At 34.9% G+C, this 20270-nt stretch overlaps 1 protein-coding gene across 1 annotated transcript; it reads left to right on the top strand.

Annotated features, from left to right (window-relative positions):
- The first annotated feature begins 8477 nt into the window (after positions 1 to 8477).
- On the top strand, positions 8478 to 20078 carry LOC120356058 (gephyrin-like). Its single transcript, XM_039444854.1, has 5 exons — positions 8478 to 8768; positions 9255 to 9397; positions 11117 to 11304; positions 13620 to 13824; positions 19924 to 20078. Exons 1-5 carry the CDS (start codon positions 8738 to 8740, stop codon positions 20056 to 20058), a joined length of 702 nt encoding a protein of 233 aa, XP_039300788.1. The 5' UTR covers positions 8478 to 8737; the 3' UTR covers positions 20059 to 20078.
- Positions 20079 to 20270: the final 192 nt, after the last annotated feature.

The following is a 20270-nucleotide window of genomic DNA, read 5'->3' as shown; positions in this document are numbered from 1 at the left end:
TATTCTCAGATATGGAATCAGGGTTCAAGGACAGAAATGATGCATACTCTTTCAAAATTCTTGGGTTGATAACATCAGATTGACGAATGTCAAAATTAGGTTGGACTTACCGTTGCACTGTGTTTCGGCTCATTGCCTTGAAAGCACTTGGCACACGCCTTTTTGACAGACTCAAACATGTAATCCAGCATGTTTGATTCACTTGAAAGTCTCATTCAAAATTTATCGACAACTAGCTTCGACTCAGACCGCAGACGGCTGATTTCGATGAACCGATAACGTTTTGTTCAACTAGAAATCGACTCAGACAGGGCACGCTGAATTCGATCAATCAATTCGACACAAATAAATCGGATACAGTCGGCTAAGACTCTGGCAGCCGCTAATCGCGCAACCGACTTCTTACCAACTAAACTGGCGACTGAAGCTCTGAAATGTTTCGCGTCGCTGTCAGAGAGACTTTCACGCGGCCGCTCTACCCCCACCACTTTACTGGAAGGGAGGGGTTATTCGTGCGGCAAACCTCTTTAATCTGTCAGCGTTGGCTAAATGGGAAGTATTGGACTTACTTATAAGGAATTCAGACAGTCGAAAGTCTACAACTTTCTTTCGTCTTTTTCAACTGTCTGAAAGATCTTTCAACTGTTAATCACAGAATACAATTGTAGAAGTTTTCTCTGCTGTTAATGTAAATTAGTGTATAAGCCAGTATAAGAGTGTCCCACGAAAGATGTAACAGCCGAAGACCATAAATTCTACATTGAATCTGCAACAAAAAATGTCAAGTACAATTTTTCTTATATCGACCTTAGTTTTCGAGATATATCGGTTTTTCGATATTTTTGAAAAAAGTTAATAACTAAAAAACTATCAGTTAAAATCTAATTCCAAGGATATGGTTGGAAAGAGTTTGAAATTTCCAATAAGATTCATATAATTTGTTCCTTTGTTTGACGTTTTTGAACTTTTTATGAGTGTTCAAAGTTGAAAATAGTTATTTGTATATCTAGAGTGAAAAGTACTGTTTTTTCTCCCTGAGGGAAAAGTTTGAAGCCCGAGGCGAAGCAGAGGGCAACAATTTTCCTAAGGGAGAAAAAACATTTTTCACTCATGATATACACAACATTTTTCCTCCTCCTACATTTTTATAAAAACTTCAGATAAAATAATTTTTAAAAATGTACGTGACCAAACAATGTGTTACAACATAATCTAAAATGTAAACAGAAACAGCTGGCTTGTAATCACAGTTCTCCGCGGACAGCGCTATCTGTCGGCAAAAGTTGTAACAACAATGGCCGCCACAACTACAGCTATGATAAAGTTCCCGTTTCAAATTTGATTAGTTAATGAGGAATATTCGTTGGCTGGTATTTTGAATAACATGGAATAAAAAAAATTACATTTTTTCAGTATAGTGATATGAAGTTTGTAATAATTTTAACATACATAAATTTCATATATTGATCAAATGTCTGGTATTGAATTTAGTTGGTTTAATGACTACTCTATGCTTCCTCTTCTGAGCTTAGACCTTCTAACCTATTACAATGTAAGTTTTTAAAATATAGATGCTTCCCATGTTATTTAAATGGAGTCACTTTTCCTCCCTAGGGAGTTTCTCTGTTTTTTACTACCGAGAGCAAATAAGAGACACTTTAGTATTATGTTTCAGGGAGTAAAGTAAGTAGTTTAGACAGTAGGTGAGGAAAAAGTACATTCGTCGAGTTCAAAGCCAAAAACGTGAAGTAAAGGAACAAATTATATGAATAGCATTGAAAATTTCATCCTCTTTCCTAGGAATTAGATTTTGAATGATAGTTTCCTAGTTATTGAAGTTTTTCAAAAATATCAAAAAATCGAAATATCTCGAAATCTAAGGTCGATATAAGAAAATTTGACTTGACATTTTTTATTGCAAATTTAATGTAGAATATAATGGTCTTCGGCTGTTACACCTTTCGTGGGACACCCTGTTTAATGTAACATACATGACTAAAAATAATATAAAACTTGTAGTAGGTACCCTTTTATTTAAAATATATTTAAAACTTTTAAACATTTTAATAAAAGGATACTACAAGTTTTATATTGTTTTCATTAATTTGAATAAAGTAGCCCATATAAGAGAAGTGATTTTATGAATAAAGAACTCTAATTTAATCTATCAGCATTGGTTTTGAGAGGGAGCATTGATGTTGGTAATGAGGAATGCTGACTGTAAATTTCTATCAGATTTCTTGTACTTCACATAATTTACAAGATCCATGTATATTTTATACTTATTTTTGTTAATAAATGAAACTATTCTATTAAGAAGAAAGTGAATGACCCTATAACTCTCCGGTCTATAGTGAGGTCCACGTTATAATGGCAGTGGATAAAGGTGAAAAACGTTGCCGAACCTCTGTCTTGTCAATGCCTTCTATAGACAGTAGCTGATACAGATTTATTGATGTAATATTAAATGTTCATTCTCGTTTAAAATGAACAATTATATTTTATTAACTAAGAAATTAAATTTTTACTTTCCGTGCCCTATTACCATAGGTAAGGAAAGTATTGCTTTCCGAAAAAATTAAGGTACCCCAATTTGTAATTTTCTATACGTTTCAAGGTCCCCTGAGTCCAAAAAAGTTGTTTTTGGGTATTGGTTTGTATGTGTACAATCAAATCAAATGCAATTCAAGATGGCGGCTAAAATGGCAAAAATGTTGTCAAAAACAGGGTTTTTTGCGAGTTTCTCGAAAACGGCTCCAACTATTTTTATCAAATTTATACCTAAAATAGACATTGATAAGCTTTATTAACTGCCACAAGTCCCATATCTGTAAAAATTTCAGGAGCTCCGGCCCATCTATGGAAAGCTTGATTTTAAATTTTCAATTATCAGGCTTTAGACAAACAAAACAAATTCAAGTGGAAACGATTAAGCATGAAAATTTCTACAATTAATGTTCAGTAACATTTTCACCTAAAATTGAAAATAAGCTTGAAATTCGAGAAAATGTTATTATTCAATTGCAAACTGTTGATTCTATTAAATCATTCAGTATGAAGAGATAGCAGACCTCGTGTGTCTCCAGCGTTATTGTCCTGTCACCAGCTGGCTCAGATCTTTGAATCGTAGACTTGAGATGTGCGTGAACACTAGCGTAAGGTGATCAATTTTCATAACGGCAAGGAAAGTTGTGTGAGTGCGCCACACCAATTTTTCAATAATGTCATAATTAAGAAGAGATATTTTGTTAATCAATTATTAATTCTACATTGTTAAAAGACGATCTGGCAACAGAGCAAAGCGAGAAAGAGATAGCGCTATTGACTTTGTTGAATAATAGGCAAGGATAGCAATACCATTGCTAATCAAACACTGCCATTATAACGTGGACCTCACTATAGATTTTCTATCTGTCATGACCATACTATAGAATTGTAGTACAAAGTGTCCAGCTGTTGTAGTATACTGGTAGGCCTATTAATAATATTATTGACAGCATACAGTTGGAAATTATTAAGGAATTGCATTATTTATTCAAATGCTAATGAATTTCCATAGTAGCTGTTTACTCTGTTGTCAATATTTGCAGTAGCAGAAGTCTTCGGGGTGATTTACAGTATTTAATTTGGATTTTCGTTTGATAATAAATTATTGACAGCATAATAAAAGACAACGTATGCGCATTCCTACTGTACTTATGCATGTGAACATAAATTAAATATTCACTTTATAACTATTATTTATAATATAAAGGATATCATTTCGTTATTATACCTAATTAAATAAATGTATGTATCTTGGTTTAAGTGCAGTAGCATATACTTATTTTTTTTTTATTTTGTTTTTGGCAAATAAAGTTCATTCATTCATTCCCCAGCTGTCCATCTTCTTCTTCTTCTTCTATATATATAAAAGCGAAATGGCACTCACTCACTGACTGACTGACTGACTGACTCACTCACTCACTCACTCACTCACTCGCAGAACTAAAAATCTACTGGACCAAAAACGTTCAAATTTGGTAGGTATGTTCAGTTGGCCCTTTAGAGGCGCACTAAGAATCTTTTGGCAATATTTCAACTCTAAGGGTGGTTTTTAAGGGTTTAAAGTTCGTCTTTTAGCATGTATATTCTTCTTCTCCCAATCTCTTAATTATAATTGAAATTTCCATATCATATATCATATGTTACTATAGAACTGTAATCTAGATAGAGTACCTCTTTGAAACTGTTGTTAACTGGCAACTAAATTAATAATTTTGTCAGGTTGGCATTAAGTTGAGTTGACTTTGCTAGGTTGGCACCAAGTTCAAGATTTCAATGCATTTATCGCGGAAAAATTGATTGGGCAATGCTACTTCAATCCTGGGAATATTATATTACTAGCCGTCAGGCTCGCTTCGCTCGCCATATCCGTTTAGCCAGACCTTTAGTCTGGACCCCCGACTGGATTGTCCTAACATATGATAAAAATGCTCAAATGAAAAATGCAGGCGAGCGAAGCGACCTGCTGATCTCATTCCTGGACGATCCAGTAGGGGGTCCAGGGGGCGGAGCCCCCTGGCTAGACGGATATGGCGAGCGAAGCGAGCCTGACGGCTAGTATACAGTATACACGAGTCTAATCAATTTTACTACCATTTTTTTATTGCGGATGATGCTCACATAATCGTTTTGCTTGCTTATGCTTGGGTAAGTAAATAAGAGTTTAATGTACATGACGCATTCATGGACAATATACATTGTATGTTTTGAATAAAGAGATTGATTGGGTAATGCTTATCCACTTTCCCATCCTATCATATCTTCTCTCAGTCCTGCCCATCGAATGAGTCCGTCAGTGATTGAAGAGATGATCTAGCGTCTTTTGCCGGTGGGATTCGAACCCACGACCAGGTAGTGCTAACAGACTGAAGGATACAACGCCTCAGACCACTCGACCAACGTGGCCGGCAGGCCTATGTAGTATATTGTAGTGTATTGATAGTATATAATAAAAAAAAATTGTATAAAATACTATAATCATAATACAATTATGACATTGGAGGAAAAACTAGGCTAAGCCTGTACTATTTCTCTCCAAAAATTTTGATAAAATGTTAATGTTGTCCAAAAGATAAGGTTATATAGTCACACACTGCTTCGTCACTTGATTTTCGGTCCAAAAATGATGATTTAAAATTTTGAATTTTGAAGGTTGATTTTATACTCTAAATGAATCACAATAAATTATAAACTTTAGAAATATTGCACTTATTTAAAAAAATTGAATACAAAATCAAAAACCTACTCACTATTTGTTATTCACAGCTCTAAAATATATTTAGACTTACAAAAGTCTATATATAAAAGTCATATTTTACAAAAGTTTATATTACTGATATGTAGTTATTATTCTGGGGAGAATAATAGATGTTTTAATTGAAAAAGAAACACTTCATTCACATGGACTACTTTTTAAATTAATAAAACAATATAAAAAATCTTAAAGCACCTTTTTATTTTATAACCTTACGATGGTGTGATCACCGAAACTAGTTGTTTAATTATTTTAAAGTTTCTTTAAAAAATGAAGGGTGCTTCAAGATTTTTTATATTGTTTTATTAATGTATGTTTTAATTGATTTATTTGGGAGAATGATAATGTTTCAATTATTTATTAAAGATGATTCACTTTGGGAAAATCCTGAAAGAGGATAGATAATCCTATTGTCTTGCCTTACTAACGAAAATACTCATACATGTACAATTCAAGTGGAAAAATGCATTTAACTTTAGGATTGAATTTGAGCGTAATTTTAAGTGTGAAATTTAGTGTATTTCAGTTATTTTTAAAGCCCTGTAGGAGACGGTATTTTTCACCGAAAAAATTTCGGTTCAAAATTCCAGTCAATCTACCTACTTTAATAACTTATGGTATTTCATAAGAAATAAAAGTTATAAGGTACACGGTTTATATGTTATTAGCCAAAAACCAGACAAATGAAAGATTTTCCATATTCGAGGGAATTCCGTAAATTGGGATTGGGACAGATTTTGACTATCATGAAGATCTCTACCCAGATTGAGAATCCAATAAGAATGAGTAGTAGTGTCTACTATCTTCTCAATCTGAGAAGTAGTGCTTTTGCAACAAATAATAAAACAATGTCGACTTACTTTTTGCGTAGTTGAGAAGTTGATATTGTGGTAATTATTCATATTGAATGAAAAAGACTAAGAAATTGTCAAAAAACCACAGATATATTGATACTTAGAAAGACCGGTTTCGGTTATTACACCATTGTCCAACTCAGAGTTTATCAGAGATTGACAATGGTGTTATAACCGAAACCGGTCTTTCTAAGAATCAATAAATCTGTGGTTTTTTGACAATTTCTTAGTCTTTTTCATTCAATGTCGACTTAATTGACAACTTTCAATTAAAAATTGAAATTTTATAATTCGCCGTTGACACTGGATCCTTAGATGTGTATAATATTTTACAAAATCACAGATTAAACGTGAGATTCCAATTTAATAAACATTATATTTTCAAGTATGTATTATTATTTATTATCAATCATGAATTTTATTATTATTGTACATATTAGCAATCATAAATGAATGGTTGAATTCTATGATATTCAGGACAAATTTTCATCTAAGCTTAACCAATGAGAGTTAATCAATCAAATAAGGGAGATCAATTTAATTTTGCCCGTGATGGGTTGCTAGGCCTCAATCGGGCACCTCCCCAGGTGGCGGATAGTGGAATGCCTCCCAGATATGGGTGATACCGGTGAAATTAAATAGCCGGGGTGGACCAAAACTAGCAACGGCCTCGAAGGCGGATGAGGAAAAATCCCAACGGCGGAGAGGGCGGAAGAGCCTAGGGAGTTAACCCGAATCAAATACAGGGTAGTTTACGCTGAAGTGAAAGCAAGTGCCTAGGAGATGGCGACTCTAGGAGTAGAGGTCCTCCTAGCTGGGGGTTGGGGTGGGGCTAACAATCCTACTCGGCAAAAAACCCACGTTAAGAAACCAGCAAACAAAGCCTCGGAATCGGACAGGAACTCTCAGATTGTATGAGACAGTCATATTGATGGCTTAATTATTATAGGCGAGGTGGAACTTTCCCGCAAGGGACTCTCTACCAACAAAACGTCATACGAATTTACTTTTATCAAAGAATGATACGGTTACTGTATTTTCAATAGATAACTATAGGCCTATAAACAAACAGATACGGTACAGTTATTTGTGTCAATGCCATAGCGCAACAAAAATAGAAATAATTATTCCTTCCCTCACCTTCAACACTTTGTAACATTAATTTTGAATATTTTTTGGGATTATTTCGAAAGATTTCTAATTTTTAAACTTTTTATAGGACTAATGATCAATTATGAGAAACCCCCAACCACAGCTACCAATTTTGAGTTGCCAACTACTATGTGGATTTTACCTGAAGCCGAGGCCTATCTATTTTCACAAGAAAATTAAAATTAAATACCTTTTTATTCACATTTATTGACTCCTCTGGTGACTTCTCTAATCTTTTAGGTGACTCCCCTGTCTATGAAGAAAGTTAGTAACTTACGGTAAGATTTATTGCACAGAGTAGATTTTATAATAGTCTAGATTAGATCCACCAACCATTAAGAATTAAATAATCTTAATTTGCTTAATATAATTTAGTCAAACTTGCAGTGAGTAGATAGTGATGCACTACTATCCTTCCGTACACTAAAACTATAATAATCAATTGCTTATTTTGATCGTAAATTTAAGTAGGTAACTAACCGTTCCTAAAATTAATTCGTATTCCAAATTGAGTGATGTTATACCCTATAAAGCGTTATATTATGCTGAAAATGATAAAATAGTCCCACAAAGATTAAAATAATTCCAACGTTATATACATGCATGCTGTTTATAGTTTAAACATGAAAATCTCTTACATTATTTAAAACTGCAAGTAACTGAATTTGAGATCTTGTTTTTCCAGGTAGTGACGATAGTCCAAAAACTGAAACGGTGGAAGAGACTTTCCTCAGCATTTCTAGATGATGAACTAAATTACAAGATAAAATAGATCACTTTGATTAACTGCTCAAGTATTTATAGGCAAGCAAAAGAAATGTTCAAAGAAATCTACACAAAACCGTCTGCACAGTACAATCAATGGACAATGACTGAAAAATAAAGAAAAAAGTGCTCATCATTCATTACATTCATTGATGACGACAATTTTATGAAAAGTGAATGATTAATTATGCAATCCATACGTACGTTCATTTCTTCATGTTATTTTTGATTTTGAGAAGCTATCAACATTTCCCTTGCTGACAGTTTGACAGTACACACTACACAGTATAAATTTTTGAGGTTATGATTACACTTATCAGTGCCACCTTGTAAAAACTAGAAAGCAAAAGATATAAACGGCCGTGCATTTGAAGCATAAAATATTTTAGGTTATCTTTTCTTTTCTGTTGATAATATTATTTTGGAAGAAAAGCTCTTATAGTGTGTTGCATAACACAAAAATAAAGTTACCTTACATGTAAAGTGTTGAAACTTATAGGGTTTTTTGCAAACAAAATAGTTTTGAATTGAATCACATTTTTATTATTTTCAAGTATAATACTAACTTGAGTTTCCAAGTTTATTCTGAAATTATTCAAGACTGCTATTCTCAACTTGTATTTTTCTGTTGTTTAATTGTTTTATTCATCAACAACTTTCAGTCAATATGAATGAAATAACAGTTGGAATCTTAACAAGTAAGTGAACCTGGAATAAACTTATTTCTGTTTAATATTTTTATTGTCATCATGCAATCATGGAAAGTTTTTAATTCATAGGGTCAAAACATAGAAGAGCAGTGAAGGTAGGGTCATAGAATCTGATAGAATAAGCTTTCTTTTGTATTAGTTTTTTACAGGGTAGCTAAAAAATTTTAAATTCTGCATGCATTTAAATGTCTCCGTTTTATGCATTCTACGCTACCTCCGTTGCTCTATTACGGTATGGAAAACTTTTGAATTCATGCATTTATTTTCAACACTCTTACCTACTTTCTCCAATACACTCTACCTACACCGTTCTTTATGTTTTGACCTTACTCTATAAACTAGAATTATTTGCTTTTACCTGACGTTTACGCTTCTGTCAATGTTTAGGGGTTCAAAAATAGCTGTATTAGGAAAGTCTTTGTTGATTAAAAACCGTGTGCATCCTGTGTATTTACCGCTTTTCATTTTTTGCAGTTAGCGACAGTTGTTTCGAAGGTACGGCTGTTGATTCAAGTGGCCCAAATTTGACCACCCTTATAAGAACAATGCAGAGCTCATCTTTAAAAATTGAAGCGGTCTACAACAGATGCGTACCAGATGACCGTCATAAGATTGAGGTAATTGGAAAAAATCATAATATTGGATCTTTTCACAACCCTTTTGCAAAGCTTTGAATTTTCAACTGTAAAACACTCTCAAGCAACTGATTCGGTATAGCCATCACCAAGATCAACAAGATGGCCCTTGGCTTTTATTGTTCCAGGGGCAATCTCGAGCCCATCCGATGACAGGGATAACCTGTTAAAAATTGTTATTTATATCTGGGCTCAAACGTGGAACCTCTAGGCTGCCACGCAAGCACTTAGTAACGTGCGTGGTGAACATGACAGTGGTCTCCAGTAGCGCTGCCACCACCAGGCTCTTAGGATCATGGGCACTGTTACTTTATACCTTATTACCGCTACGTACCAGTCGTTGCTGGATAGGCTGTGTCAATGTTGCTTAGGCCTTATTTTTGATCAGTGGACGGCCTCAGTCCCCTCGTCATGTGTGAACTCTTTCACAGAGTATAGTAGCTTGGATGCCCCTCCATCTCATCCTTCTCTTGAAGTCAGAAGACCCCAGCCTTATCTCCTCAGGCAGAAGATTGAAGAGCTTCAGCGCCAACATTGGAAATGATCCCTGAGTCCTTGAAAGTCTACATCTTGGGATGTCAAGGTTCCCTGCTGATCTGGTGTGGTGATGGTAAGTCCGCACATCTTTGTTCGTACCCTCCAATGTTATCCTTTACATGCACAAGGGAGTCAAATACATACTGACTATAGACGGTCAATATGTTAAGAGCTGAGAACAGTGGTCTGCAGTGCTCAATTCTTCCCACAGATGACAAAAACCTAACTGCCCTCTTTTGCAGCAGCAATATTCTTCTCTTCCATGCCGCATGACCCCACAGTAGAATTCCATGACTATGGAATAGGGCATGGTAGGCAGTAGCCAAAAAGTCTGATTGGACAGATGTCTTCAATTTTCTCAGAAGGTAAGTGACTCTGGAAAGCTTGTGACACATCTGTGATATATGCTCGTTCCATGTCAGCTTAGGATCCAGAATCCAAGTAATTTAACTGAGCATATACTTACAGGACTAGTATTTTTCAATGTAAATATTAGGCTTTTTGTCCTGTCCTCGTTCAATTGAAGCCTATTTCCTCTGAACCAGCCTTTAGCTACAGCAAGGAGTCTCTCACACTCCACCTGTACCTGTTATATAAGATGATTAAATTAACACACAACTCTACGAATTCAATCACTCTATTGACAAATCCTATTATAATAACAGTTTAGTCTCTACGCGGTCATCACACTCTCAGCGCACCAGTTCAAAAGTCCAATTCGGTGGCCTGAGTGATGACTCCACTATTCTAATAATTAATCTATTTGAGCGGGGTGTTTGAATTGTTACAACTTTATACACTAACCCACGAATTGAACCGATAAATGACAGTCATTGTTGCTACAAATGAATTACATTATGTTACTAAATGGATTACATATGTACAGTGAATTGTAGATTAATAATTACATGAATCATCTCTTTTTCTTTTGAGTTTTTAAATTATTATGAATTCATTCTAGTTTTTCTGCTCTTTTAGTATTTCACTCTTAGTACTTCTTCTTTTCGGATTGAGATTTTATTTTTTTTCTAGTTTTTCATACATTCCATATGTTACTTTTTTCTTTATTATATTTTTTCTATTTTCGACTGAATCTCAAGCCACTAATTACAGCCGACTGATTACTCGTTGCCATTGCTCAAACTACTTAGTTGGTTGTTCCAGGACATGATAGAATACTGGGCGGATGAGTTGGACGTGGACCTGATCATCACGACGGGGGGAACGGGGTTTGGACCGCGTGACGTCACGCCGGAAGCAACCAGGACCGTGATCGAGAGAGAGGCTCACGGGTTGACCCACCTGATGCTTGCTGAGAGTGTTAAGATCACACCGTTCGCCAGCCTGTACCGGTGAGTCTTCAGTTGTGATTTGGCTTGATGGAGGTTCTGGTTGAAGTTTAGGATATGTCATGATTTGAATATCTCCATGGACAAGTTGAAGGATAAGGTTATGCCAGCGCCACATTCTCCTCAAGTCTCTTGCCAAATGGCCAACACCATTGCAGGCATACAGACAAGTGAAGATCAACGCTGACATACTAGTTATCCACACTCTCGCGCTCATCGTCATTTGTGCGCACTTGGCAAGAGTGTGGAAGCTGCATATCAGCTATCAACACTCTCGCTCTCGTCATTTGTGTGCACTTGGCAAGAGTGTGGAAGCTGCATATTAGCTAGCCATACTCTCCTGCTCGTTGTCATTTGTGCGCACTTGGCAAGAGTGTGGAAGCTGCATATCAGCTATCAACACTCTCGCTCTCGTCATTTGTGTGCACTTGGTAAGAGTGTGGAAACTGCATATTAGCTAGCCATACTCTCCTGTTCGTCGTCATTTTGCGCACTTGATAAGAGTGTGAAAGTTGCATATTAGCTATCCACACTCTTGCGCTCGTCGTAATTTGTGTGCACTTGGCAAGAGTGTGGAAACTGCATATTAGCTAGCCATCCTCTCCTGCTCGTCGTTTAAATTTGCAATTTAAAATCATATTTGAATATAAGGTTTAGAAAAACCGAGATTTCAATTATAAACCTATATTTACCTTTAAAATTGAAAATACCATTTGTGCGCACTTGGTAAGAGTGTGGAAGCTGCATATTAGCTATCCACACTCTCGCGCTTATCGTAATTTGTACAATATTGGCGAGAGTGTGGAAAGGGGCATCAAAGTTTGACTGTAAAACATGCTGCACACTATGCGTTAGTAGGGTCTTCTAGCTGCTACAAGGAAGTTGAATCGGAAATTTCATAGACATTAGAGTTCCGGACATTTCCAATTCCGTGTTCCCGTAGCAGCTAGTAAACGGTACCAATGTCCCTGTGTGCAGCATTCTTAAATATAAGGTCAAGTTTCAATTTTATGGTGAATTTTAAGACTGAGTAAAATCAATGAAAATGAATTAAAGATGCATTGGGATTAGAGGCCAGATTTTACTGTCTGTAGTGAGTCAGAACTTGATTAGCATTGGTTTGTCATTAGACCGGCCACTAACGACAGGACAAGTCAGTCGAACATGTATGAAAATACATGTTTTTGAACAAAAATGACATTCAGGTGAAAGGCTTCCAAAGAAAACTAGCTGTTTGACAGCAACTTCCAACTTAAAATATACAACCAATAACTCTACACTTATTCATTTTTACAATAAATAAACCACTGGTAAATTGCAAATAATAATGATAGAACAATAGTTTAATTTCAAATAGAGCAGCAGAGAAAAAATGAACAACAAAAACCTAACCTCAAAAAATGTTGTTCAAAGCCTTTTGTCGATAGTATGATGAACATGTGTAGGGGAGGAAGTAGTCGACCTCATCACGGTATTTCTTCTTCTATATACTGTGGACCTCATTACAATGTGGGTGATGTATTGTGTATACATAGAACAGCGGATCACCACAGATATAAATTGAAGTTCAGCCATATCCACTGGGAGGGGTAATATCCGTCGATAGAGCACATATTCAACAGACCTGTCCTGTCGTTATATAGTGGCCGGCCTTAGGCAAATTAGCACATGGAATTCAATTCATTACATGGGATATCCCAAACTTTTTTGTAATATTCCAATAACCATTAGATAAATATATTTTTTAGGCACCAATATGTTCTAAAATGGTCAAATCCTATTTAAAATTTGACATAGAGTACAATGCAACAGGTCTCAAGTTCATATATTCATTCAATGGTTAGCTCATTCAATGAGATATTTGAAAACATTTTGCACAATTCACTTCATTACGTGGAATATCCCAAGAACGTTTGTTATTGCAATAATTATCCTAGAAATGTAATCTATAATCACAGACTCAAGCCAGATTCATCACAGATTTAATGTGTTTACTTAGGTTATGCTACAATTTAGTGTTTTTTTTTCTCAATATTCACTCGTAGCCAAATTCGTATTCCAAGACAATATTATTTATAATTACAGATGGAAATTACTGAGATATTGCAATTATGAAAATGCTAATGAATGAATTATTTTATTATAATCCAAATTAAATGCTGTAATTCACCCCGAAGACTTCTGCTACTGCAAATATTGACATTTAGCTGTTTACCCTGTTGTCAAAATTTGCAGTAGCAGAAGTCTTCGGGGTGAATTACAGCATTTAATTTGGATTTTCGTTTAATAATAATAATTATTATTTATAATTTTTGCAGTGGTATCTGTGGCATACGTGGACAAACACTGATCATCAATACTCCTGGCAGTAAAAAAGCATCCGCTGAATTCGTGCAGGCAGTAATCAAGTGTATTCCCCACGCTCTGGCTGTTATAAAGAACATAGATGTTACTGTCAAAAAAGATCACCAAGTTATACAGAATGAAAGTCATCAGGGGTCTTGTCCTCATAGCCATAGCAAGGTGAGTAACATTCTCCGATTATTTATGCAAGTCACTCTGAATGATAAACTACAGCGTTGCCAAAATTATTGTCTACTTTTCATCTACTCTCTCCAACGCCATGATCATATCACCCCAGCCCACATTGCTAGTTCAACATTGAAGCTTCCCGATCAGAGGCTTTTTCGAATAGTCAAGCTTGTTAGAGATATCTTGAAATACGGTAATCCGAACTATTTTAAAGATGATTTCAAATTTGTCTCTGAAGGTAGGAGGATAGATGCTTCACATACTAGAACCGGAGAAAGTACTTTAAGGATACCCAATCATCGAACTACCATTTTCACAAAATCCTTCTTAGTCAGTGCCTGTCGTGCATGGAATACACTTCCTGTTTCTATCAGGTCTATCGAGAGCCGAGCGAGCTTCAACCTGACTTTAAAAAAACATATTTTGGAGCAAATGACTGAAACTGTCCGGCCCTAGAACGATCACATGACAACCATCCCTCACCCATTCCACCATATAAACCTTTAAACCATGTTATAGAACGAATTGTATATATAATATATATATATTATATAAACTCATGTTATTTCAATTATCCACTGCATACTGCTGTATATTACTGAAATTTGATAACCCTGATCTACTTTCAGCCTACTTCATTTTATTAATCAATTATTTGATCTATCTACCTATATAATTATTTTACTTTATCAATTTTCTGTCTTTTTTTCTCTTCAATATTCATATTGATTAAAACTTTTACAATATTTCCATTAATAAATAAATCCTTAGTTTAAATAACGAAATTACGTTTTGGTAGAGAGTTAGTGGGGAGGATATTTTATTATTCTTCCCAAAGAATGGACATTGATATGTCCAAGCTCCGCCAATTTATGTAGATGCATAACAATATGATTATTATCTATAGTTATTATATTACAAATTGCTTTTTCATATCATATACAGTTATATAGTTATTTTCCTAGTCTATATTATGTAAATTCATCTATATTTTGCTGTATTGTAAGCTATTGTATATAAGTGTATAAGCCAGTATATATTGTAATCTACATAAATAAAGTACTCAATCAATCAATCAATCAATTATAGTATCACTTTGAACAGTCAGAATTCCTTGTATGAATGATACTAATGCGGACACTTCAACACCGATTACAGTGATATTAATTTCATACTGTCAAAATTCCTTATAAAATAACATCAACTCTTTACATTCAAGCAGAGGTTTTAATTTAAAGTGAATAAATTTTAATTTACGAAGTTAAATTGAAGTGAATAATTTCCTGACCGGCAATTAGGAGGTACTGGGTTCGATTCCCAGGTTGACAAATAATTTTTGAATAGTAGCGCTCATCGAATTTCCATCTAGCTTGGTTAATTCAACAGAGGCTGGCTCAAACAGCACTCTGGTTTGTGGACTGTATCAATATTTACATCGAGAACTTTTGGGGTTGTCTGGCGTCGGGTAGCAAGTTGAACAATTTAAATGGCTAAGTGCACAATAACATAGGCCTACCTTCATGTCCAAATCCTCCTTGCTTCCAGGATCCCGGGTCCAGATCACGATACGAGACGAGACGACACTTGTAATAAATCACAATAAATAATCAATAGATCACTTTGCAAAAATCGACATTATGAGAAGTGAGCTGTTCGATTGGCTGTCAATCGGCAACTGGCGGTGATTATGCTATACGCATCACCCCTTAATTGCCCCCTCCACCACACAACGCCAGACAATAAAGGGGAACATTCATATAACGTCCGAACATAGCTGTTTACCCTGATGTCAATATTTGCAGTAGCAGAAGTCTTCGGGGTGAATTACAGCATTTAATTTAGATTTTCGTTTAATAATAATAAATTTTAATTACCCTAAATAGTTTTTTACATGCTAGTTGAATTGACTAGCTTTTTCACTATAGTTAGTTCTACACTATAATGACAGTGGAGAATGATAAGGAGTACAGCGTAGCCGATTCTCTGCCTTGCCACTGCCTTGTATAGATGTTAGCTGATACCGGTATATCTGATGTAATATTAACTGTTCATTCTTGTTTGAAATAATCAATTTTATTTTATTACTCAACGAAATTTATTTTTCTATGATTAAATAATATTTTTTATATAATTGAGATTGAATATTTTGTCAATTATATTTATAGATACCGGTACTATAGATAAACTAAAAAGGACAGTAGAGGAATGGCATGAGATTCTGAAATGGAAAGGCATGCAGCTTGATATTGATAAAAGCAAAGTAATGCATGTTGGGAAGATGAAGAGGAGCAAATAGAACTTTTTCTGGAAGGAAAACAAATGAAACAAGTAGATGAATATGATTACTTGGGAGTCAAAATAAGAAGAGATGGAAGGATTGACAGTGAAGTTCTGAATATAATCAAAAAAGCCAATAATATATTTTATTTAATAAATAATACTCTTTTGGGTAAAAGAGAAGTCAGTAAAACGGCGAAGAAGAGAATATACCAAGCAGTGTATGTACCTACTATCCTCTATGGCACAGAAAGCTGGCCAGTTGTTGAAAGGCAAGCCCAGAAAATCAGAGTATCTGAAATGAAATTCCTTAGAAAGATTGTGTGAAAAAAATTGCTTGGTTGCCTGTAAAGTCGGTATACGGGCGAAAGTTTTACGTGACAACGACTTTGAGTGGTAAAATAATTTTAATGTGAATATTCATTCGTATAGTAGGAAGAAGGATGAAATAATAGTAAAAATTTAAAACATTTATTTATACAAAGAATTATATTTAAAACATTAATTTATACAAAGAATCTCGCACTGAACCACAACATTGTGATTACTACAACATAACCTATTCACTTATGCATGATTATGTGATTATGCATTATTGTGATTACTACAACATAGCCTATTCACTTATTCTCCTAAGCAGGCGCAGTCGCAGAAGATTGCTTGCGGCGCCTGCGCAGGTTGACTGCTCCGTTTCACTCTCTCTCCAGGTGAATGCCTTCGGGTTGCTCGCCACTGCTCCTATTCGTGCTCTTTCCAGACGACCGTGAACCGAAACGAACGCTCTCACTCGCTCTCATTGTGAGCGCATAACGTGGGAACGTAACGCAGTTTCTTGAAGTGTCACCCGGCAAACCAATTTATAAGACGTTGTCACGTCAAAAACAAGAAGATACAGGATAAGGAACGAAGTCATAAGGCAGGAAGTGGAGATTGAACCCCTGGTTGGCAAAATGCAAGAAAGGCAGTTGAAATGGTTCGGTCATGAAACAAGTATGACAAACGAGAGAAAGGCCAAACAAATATGGAAATGAAACCTATTGGAGGGAGGCAAAGAGGACGACCAAGAATAACGTTTGAAAACCATGTCGAAAGAATGGAGGCTGCTAGGGGTAAAAACTGGCAGCAGATGAAAAGATTGGCTGAGGATCGTGGAGAGTGGAGACGCTGGGGCGAGGAATCTTCAAACCACCCTACGCTGTGAGGCAGAAGGGGATCGAGAAAGAAGAAGAAGAATATTTATAGATTGTTAAAAAGCGATCTGGCAACGTTGCGGAGCTAGAAAATGATAGCGCTCTATGCTTTGTCGAATGTTAGATATAGTAATACCATTGTAATCAAATACATTCATTATAACGAGGACCTTACTGTAAATAAGAGAGTCGAATGAAGCTAGTAAAGTTTACAAGGTGCTGGAATCTGATGATCCATCAGATTTGTGAGATTAGAGATGTGACATGGGGTCTACCTCAAGGGACTGTATTGGGACCAGTTTTATTTTTGATCTATGTTAATAAACCTCCTAGTGTACTGGACTCAGTTGGGTCTAAGACAATTTGTTTTGCTGATGACACGCACTTATCTTCCAAGAAGGTTCCTGGGAAGATGTTATCAAGCAAACAAAAGTGGGTTACTATAAGGTTTCTCAGTGGCTAAAATGTAATTATTTGAGACTAATCTTGGTAAAACAAAATGTATGACCTTCAGTCCAACAACAAGAGGAGATCTAGATATGAACAGGCTTTGTTTGAATAATGCTTGTAACAGGTATCCATGTGATTCTTGCAAGAGGTTATTGAGAGTGTAAACAATTACAAGTATCTTGGTATTTTGTTGACAAGCATCTACGCTGGTCACCTCAGATAGCTACCTTGTAGAAAATTAAGGGTGGTCACATTTAAAAATGTACATGCTTAGAAGTATTTTGAGTCTAGAATTACTAAAATCTGTTTTTTGCTCTATTCCATCCTTAGTTCAGTATGGTAATTCTATATGGGGAGGAACTTTTGATTCAACTTTAAAACCTCTATTTGTTTTACAAAAGTTAGTTATCAAAACAATAATGAGGTATCCGAGAGATTTCCCAAGTGTCACATTGTTTCAAAATTCCAATCTGTTCACTATAAGACAATTGTTCATTTTAAGACTATTAAGAAAAATGTGCTCAAATTAAAAAATATTCAAAATTTCAAAGAGTAACTAGACAAGTCGCTCAAAACTTAATCACAATTGAAAGAGTTGATAGCACCCTATCCCGTAGAAGTATTTCATATTTGAGAAATAAACTCTATAATAAAGTTCCAAGAGGATGGTTGATAAGAAGCCTAAAATAAAAGATTTCCATACCTGGTGAAAGAAAATTATTTTTATTCAATTAATGATTTGGTTTAAATTGATTGATGTTGTATGAATCTTAAATTCAGCTTTATGTATATCTTTAATTTATTGTTATTTCTTAGAATAGAATATTTAGTTGGTTGAATGGTTAATTACTGTTGGCCTATATTATATATTGTAGGATTCATTTATATATTAATATTAATGTATAAGTGAATAAGTTATATTAAGACTCCACGTCGGCGTACAAGTTTTCTTTTGCCGACGTGTAGCACAAAGTTGTCAATTTCCTTTCAGTTGTATTCTGTATATATTTTTGTGCAATAAACGATTTGATTTGATTTGATTTGATTTGATCACACTACATATATTATCATACGTAGGCCTCTAATGTATTTTTTATTTTATACCAGTAGCAAATAGGCTAACCTGAAGTTCATGATTCTGGAAGCATAAACAAATAATAAAATTCAATGTAATTCACATAATTGCGTATATTTTTATTTATTAATGGAATAATATTGTTGAAATTGTACTTTTCCTTCCCACTTACATATTTTGTTATCTTCCAACCTTTTTTTGGCATTCTTGCTATTCAAATTAATCATGGTCCAAGTTAATCCTATTATATTAAGCTAGCAATTTAGGTATTTATATATCTGGTTATTTTTGTTTAACGGATCTCGAAAACGGCTCTAACGATTTTTACAAAATTTGGAACATAGTAGGTTTCTGATATAAAGATTCGATTGCACTAGGTCTCATCCTTGGAAAAACTCGTTGAACGACATTAAAAGGATAATTCATCCTTGGCTGAAACAGCTGTGGATATTAAAAAAAAAGTGAGTGAGCGAGTGAGTATATCAAAAAAAATCAAAATATCGCATCCCCGAAATTCATAAGATGACATATAGCCAGCTGTGAAATACGAACTCGATCATTTTAAAGAATTGTGTTCTGTTTATGAATAAATAAAAATAACGAGCGAAGCTCGGTGCCCGATTTTTAATATTAACTGGAAAAGGACTTGAGAGAGCTGGGAATACGACGATGAAAGACGACTGCAGTGGATTGATTGATTGATTGATTGAGTACTTTATTTATGTAGATTACAATATACTGGCTTATACATATAGAACAATAGCTACAATACAGCAAAATTATAGATGAATTTACATAATATAGACTAAGAAAATAATTATTGAACTGTATATGATATGAAAAAGTAATTGTAATATAATAACTATTAATATTATATTGTTATGCATCTAATAAATTGGCGGAGCTTTGGACATATCAATGTCCATTCTTCGGAAAGAATATTAAAAATATCCTCCCCACTAACTCTCTACCAAAAAAATAGGAGTGGATAGGGAGAGGTAGATTGATTGTAGAGCAGTCCAAAACTCGACTATTGGGTTGTAGTGCCACATATAAGTAAGTTAATTAATTTTCATCTTTCTGTATTTCTTGCTGCAGGTGGACATCAGTAAAGTTGCTCATAGACAAAGGAACCATCAGCATCTGTATCCCATGATAGACTATGAAGTGGCTTTGAATTTGGTGCTGGAAAATTGCATTTCTACCGAATCTGAAAGCATTGATCTGTCGTAAGCACATCAATCATTTAATCAATAGATTGATAATAGTACACTGAGATCGACAACTTATTACTTGTATTTGGACTGTTAATTCGAAATTATTCCATTGAAGCCGTATTGACAAATTAATGCATATTGAGTATTTCCACATGTTATTCTTAGCCAACGAATGAAGTACCACTTGAATTTCCATCACGCGTTAGTTTCCTACATTAATTGGAATTG

This window comes from Nilaparvata lugens, unplaced genomic scaffold (genome assembly GCF_014356525.2).
Source record: "Nilaparvata lugens isolate BPH unplaced genomic scaffold, ASM1435652v1 scaffold5660, whole genome shotgun sequence".
NCBI lineage: Eukaryota > Metazoa > Arthropoda > Insecta > Hemiptera > Delphacidae > Nilaparvata > Nilaparvata lugens.
The sequence above is the reverse complement of the archived record's forward strand: the minus strand, read 5'-3'. Positions and strand labels throughout refer to the sequence as shown.